Here is a 5,718-nt window from a genome sequence, read left to right as displayed (position 1 = left end):
GGCCGCTCACCTCGGTTGGTGACAACAAAGATGACGTACTCGTCAAAGGCCTCGGGGCGGGTCAGAGCCATCTCAGCACAAAGCTCTTCCACCACATCCAGGGCCACCTGTGGATGGGGGAAGTGAGAGGCTGGACCAGCCAGGTGACCTCTGCCCTGAGCCCTCCCTGGCCCCGCTGCAAAGGCTAGGCTCCCTGGGCCCTGGGTCAGCCCCACACAGGAAGGACGCAGCTTCTGGAGTTGTGGGTCCCAAGTCTGCCCATCTCTCATTTGCAGCCTGACTATGAGCTGAAGGCCACCCACCTCCCCTAGGCTCGGGCTTGGGCTGCAACAGAGAGCTAAGTCCTGCCTCGTGGGGGAGGTAGGAGGTGGCTCAGCACCCTTGGGGTCCCACCCCCGAGACACCCCTTCACTCACAGTGCATGTCTTGATCTTAAGATGGCGCTCCAGGCCCCCGGGGAGAAGAAAGAGCTGCCTCTTGGAACTGCGGCCAGCCTGGGGGAGGGTGCGGAGAGAGGAGAGGCTGGGATCTCACCAGGGTCTTACCCAGCCCTGGTCCCCTCCGCAGGTGTGCCCGGGCCAGGACAGGGGTCTCTGGGTTGGCCATCCCCCTCCCCGAGCACCGCCTACGCTCACCAACATGGCCCGCAGCTCCATGCTGCCCGGGAGCTCCAGGCGGCCGCCAAAGCGCAGCGTCTTCTTCAGGTTCTGCTCACAGGCCTTGGCAATCCCTGCAGAGACCAGGGTCAGGGGGGCCGGGGCAGGCCCAGCGGAAGAGCTCCTCTGGCCCTAGCCCCAAGCCCCCTTGGTGGGGGCTGCTCTCCCTCCAGTGGCCGCAGAGACCATTCAGAGGGCAGTGACTGACCCAAGGTTAAGAGCCAGAGTACAAGCGCTGGATTTGAACCCACATCCTATCGGAGGCCCTCACGCCTCAGATCCATGAGCCCCCGGAGACAGCTGGTGCTGGGAGCTTGTCCCTGGCGGCTGTGTCCAGAGCCCCCATGCAAGAGACCGCATCGTCTGCTTCTCCATTTCTCTGGTTAAGCGGTGCCCTCGCCCCGCTCTGGGGAGGGGCCAAGTCAAGAGTTTGGGGGCATATTCAACCCCCTTCCCTGGAGCTGATGCAGGGGTGTTTGTTGATTGACTCAAAGAGGAGGCTTCAGAGGCAGACAGCGTGAGGTCTCATATCTCCTCCATGGCTGCCATGGTAACCACAGGTGCCCTGACCTCTCTCCTAGGGCGGGGACCCAGGGGTTCCTCTGGAAGCTAGACTTTGGGTGAGGCTGAGGAGTAGCCCCTTTCCTCTAAATTCCGTGGTGAAAAGGCCAAGACCCTGCCACCAGCCTTGGCGCCCTCTCAAGACCCTTGTTGATTCCCAAAGACCAGAGAAAGGGCCATGCCGCCACCTCCTCCTCTCCCACATGCCACACATCATCTCGGGTCTTTATGCCTGCTACTCAGTTCATCTAGAAATCTCTCCTCTGTGCTCACTATCCAGAGCAACACTTCCTCCAGGAAGCCATCCCTGATATGCCATCCTCCCCGTCATATCAGACAACCCATGGCATCAGCCCCTGTGGGACCTCTGCCAACATTTGGGGACAGGATTGATATTAATAACCACTGCCCGGGCAAGAAGGGCTAGGCCCTCCTGCTGGCTGCCCAGCCAGTCCTCGTATGGTGGGCCCCTGGCCCTGGGTCCCCACTCGCTTGCCCCTCACCCTGGAAGGGCAGGCCTGGGGTCCGGCTCACGTCTTGGAGGAAGTGGGTGAGGTGCGGCTGGAGGACCTCAGAGCAGCTGTGGTAGGCGGCCACGATGTACAGCAGCCTCCAGCCTCGCTGGCAGCTGTCCCTGTGAGCACACACGGGCTCCATCGCAGTGGCCACTGCTCTGCAGCCACCCCAGGAGTCTCCCTGCCCGCCAGGCTCTTCTCCTGAGGATGCCCCCGCCCCTGCCCAGTGAGAGCAGGGCCGGTAGGCAGAGTCAGACCAAAGGTCCATTCTGTTGGGAATTCTGAGTGGCAGGGAGGGTGGGAGGGAAGGGAGGCAGTGAAGACCCTGACATACCCATTGTGCACAGAGAACAAGTCTTCCTGGGGTGGTGGGGGGCGATGGTCCCTGAAGAGGGGCCAGGGACCCTGTGCAGAGCTGGTGGCAAGTAAGACTGGGTGGGAGGGGCAGGAGGACGCACTGAGTGGTTCTGAAATTCCTGGGGGATGCGAGCAGGTGGACAGGAGGGTGGCCCAGTGCTAACAAGAGCAGCACAGGCTTTGGGCCCTGCCATGTGCTAGTCATGTGTGAGACACAAATGCTTACCTTTGTGCTGCCCTCGCTCCGGGGTTTCACTTGTGGGAACCTCTGGTGTCCAGGTGCAGCACTTTGGCTTCCTTTGGGAAGCCACCCACCCCTCCCCAGGTCCCTGTGGGTATGAGAGCCAGGGGACTTCCCAGGTGGCTCTAGTGATAAAGAACCCGCCTGCCAGCACAGTAGACATGAGTCATGGGTTCAATCCCTGGGTCGGAAGATCCCCTGGAGGAGGACATGGCAACCCACTCCAGTATTCTTGCCTGGAAAATCCCACGGACAGAGGAGCCTGGCGGGCTACAGTCCATGGGGTCACAAAGAGTCAGACACGACTGACGTGACTTTAGCGTGCACATATGTACCCATGAGAGCCAAGACTGGCCAGTTAGAACCCTGAAGCCTCTGGCTAAAGTGACTGGTTCATGTCAATGGACATGAACTTGGGCAAACCCTGGGAGATGGTGAAGGACAGGGAAGCCTGGTGTGCTGCAGTCCATGGGGTTGTAAAGAGTCAGACATGACTTGGAGACTGAACAACAATAAAAAAATGGGAGCCAGGCTTGGCCAATTAGAGTTCATCCTCCCTCTGGCTATGGTGATTGGTCTGGGAACAGGCACAATTCCCAGGTCTAGCCAATCAGAGCTCTGTGGTTGGCTCAAGGATGCCCATGGGACCAAGACAGGCCAATAAGGCTGGATTTGGGAATTTTTGCTGCAAATATTGAATCAGTCTTGCTTTGCCGGGGATTGCTGAGCTGGGGAATGTCCCCCCAGAGCTATCATCTTGCCAGTCTATGAGATATATTGTTTGGGAGTAATATCGACACATAGAAAAGCAGGCCCAGGTTACAGAGAAAGACTGCTTCCTGATGACACCTAGATCCAGCTATGCCTAAAGTCCTCTGTTAGACTTTTCAGTTACCTGAACCTTCTTTTGCTTAAACCTGATTGAACTGGGTTTCTGTCACTTGCAACCAAGAACCTGGACTCACCCATTATCAGTGCATTTGACAGATGAGGAGACTGAAGCTTAGAGACCAGAAAGGGCTTGTCCCAAACCAAGCAATTTCAAACATATGTGCTCTGTCTCTGGCGTGAGGAAGAGGATGAGGCAGGGAGAGAGTTGGGAGGGCACAGGCTGGGAGATGGGAGGCTGACCTGGCCCCTCCGGAGCAGGAAAAAGTGGGGAGGGGAGGACACTCACTGCTTGGTGCTCGTGTTGTCTGTGATCTGCTTCACGACCTGGCAGTAACACTCGTCCCGCATGACCTCATGGTCCCTGCACAGCTGTGGGAGGGCGGGCCAGGTCACAGGTCACATGCCCACAGGAACACAGTGGGCTCCTGAAAACAGGCCTGGCGTCCCTTCCCCAGAACCCTCCCCACCAGCGGGATGCACTCCTCGTTGGGCCACACGGTTCCCACCCCAAAGGCTGCAGCCCTGGCTGACAGATGGGGAACCCGAGCCACAGGGCAGGAGCTCCTGTAGGGGCTGGACTGACCTTCAGGAGGGTGCACAGCACGTCCAGTTCACTCTGGCCCTTCAGCGGGGCATCCCCCATGAATCGCATCACAGCTGGAGAAAACACTGTCCCACTCAGCCACCGGCCTCCCAGCTGCCTGCCCACCAGGAACCCCAGGTTGGACCCCTCCCCCAGAGGCTATGGCCAGGGCCGGTACGGGGAAGGGGGCTCCTCCTCTCCTCCCACATCTGAGGGAAGGGGTGGTGGTCACCAAGGGTCACAGTGCGGCGTCCCTCCTGGCCCGGGGCCCTGGCCGCTGTCCCACCCCCACACCTAGAAACATGTCTGTGGCCATCTTGTTGAGGCTGCTGTCGCTGAACTCAATGAGGGAGTCCTGGAGCGGGGTCTGTAGGGAGAGGAATTGGGTCATGACAGGAGGAAAAGAGAGGGGAGGAGAGGGGGAGGGGAGGGAAGGGGAGGGGGAGAGTCCTATCTTAACAACAGAAGAGTCCACATCACAGAAGGCGGTGGGTGGAACCGTGAGAAGATGAGACACTTCCTTTCGGAGGAACCCAGGCCTTCGGGCAAGGCTGTTTGGCCCATGGGCCTGGGATGCACTTTTGTATGGCCATTTCAGAGGGACCTGGGGCTGGGCACCTTCGTAAAGCAAAGCATGTCCTCCAAGGTTCTGGACTCCCGACCCTCCTTGGATTTCAGCCTGGGGCCATCCCTGAAAGGGGAAGTGGATGCTACTGATTAGTCTTGCCTCTGAGACAGCCTCTCCCACATGAAGTGGGCCGGACCCAGTGTCAGCCCACCTGGCAGCAAGGCCCCTGAGGCAGAGGCTGCAGACAAGCCCCCTCCCAGGGTTTCTCCTTCCCTCCCAAACCTGAGGCCTCCTGCTTGGGTGGCTGGGAAAAGCCCCACCCCAGTAGGACCCTCCTCAGGGCGGGCCACCACTCACTGGGGTCTCCTCTGAGGGTCTCGGAAGTACTTCTGGGCAAACTCGAGCATTGTGTACGGTGGAAGAGCCAGGCTGTCCTCCCCACGGTCCATGGAGCCAGCTCTGAGTGGGGGGCCCTGCAAGAGAGCCATCGGCTACTCCCGCTAGTCAGAGCCCGCCCAACGCCATCCCAGGCTGACTGTGCACAAACCCTCTCTGCCTGCCCCCCGACCCCATGGGCCACCCCTTGCCCCATGTGGCCCCACTGCCTCCCCGATGGCCTGGTCTAGCTGACCTTATCCCTCACCCCTTTATCTCCCTCCACCCTAGCGAGCTCTGTGCCACCACAGGATCCAACCTGCCCCACTCACCAGCCCTGCCCCGTTGAAGGTGGATTCACCATCTGGCCGCCCCAGGCTGGTCCTGCCCCACTGGCCTGGTCACTTACTCTTCCACTGACCCCACCCACCCTACCTGACTGGACACACCTCCAGCCGCCTCTGGTCACATCTGGCGGCTCACATCCCTCAGGTCATAGGTCTGGCTGACCCTACCATGCTGCCTGGTCCCAGGATGGCCTGCCCTTGGCTGACCCCGCTCCCCTCCACCTCCGCAGTCAGGCCAACCCCACTGCTGTGTCTGCTCCTCTGACCAGCCCCGGGTTCTCACCTCCCTCCTGCGGCCTACCTCCTGTGCAGCGGCAGTGGAGGCCACGGCGGCGGCCACAGCGGCAGCGCGGCTCCGGCCTGGCTCCGCAGGCAGCTGTAGGAAATCAGGTGCAGCTGCAGGCTGCACCAGGTCAGAAGGGAAGCGGCCCACGCGCCCGTGGATGGTCCCAAACCTCCAGCCTAGGGGCAGAAAGGGTCTGAGCAGTGAGAGGGTATCACCTGGGGAACAGGGGGGTACAGAGTCTGTGAGGGAGGTACAACTTGTGGAGGCGAACAGAAGGACACAGGCTTAGGGGAGGGGAGGCAGCCCCTCAGCGGCAGGCTGGAGTCGGGGTCTGCAGA

At 60.4% G+C, this 5,718-nt stretch overlaps 1 protein-coding gene across 1 annotated transcript in view; it reads right to left on the bottom strand.

The window, feature by feature from the left end:
• The window catches only part of MYO15A (myosin XVA), a 46,278-nt gene that overhangs the window by 8,588 nt on the left and 31,972 nt on the right, over positions 1-5,718 (bottom strand). The window contains 10 exon segments of the mRNA XM_010843167.1: positions 11-107; positions 417-494; positions 636-730; positions 1,721-1,851; positions 3,508-3,590; positions 3,805-3,878; positions 4,099-4,171; positions 4,423-4,495; positions 4,730-4,845; positions 5,378-5,556. Coding sequence (XP_010841469.1) covers positions 11-107; positions 417-494; positions 636-730; positions 1,721-1,851; positions 3,508-3,590; positions 3,805-3,878; positions 4,099-4,171; positions 4,423-4,495; positions 4,730-4,845; positions 5,378-5,556 — 999 coding nt within the window.

The sequence above is a fragment of the Bison bison genome, unplaced genomic scaffold, assembly GCF_000754665.1.
Source record: "Bison bison bison isolate TAMUID 2011002044 unplaced genomic scaffold, Bison_UMD1.0 scf7180017864180, whole genome shotgun sequence".
Lineage (NCBI taxonomy): Eukaryota > Metazoa > Chordata > Mammalia > Artiodactyla > Bovidae > Bison > Bison bison.
The sequence above is the reverse complement of the archived record's forward strand: the minus strand, read 5'-3'. Positions and strand labels throughout refer to the sequence as shown.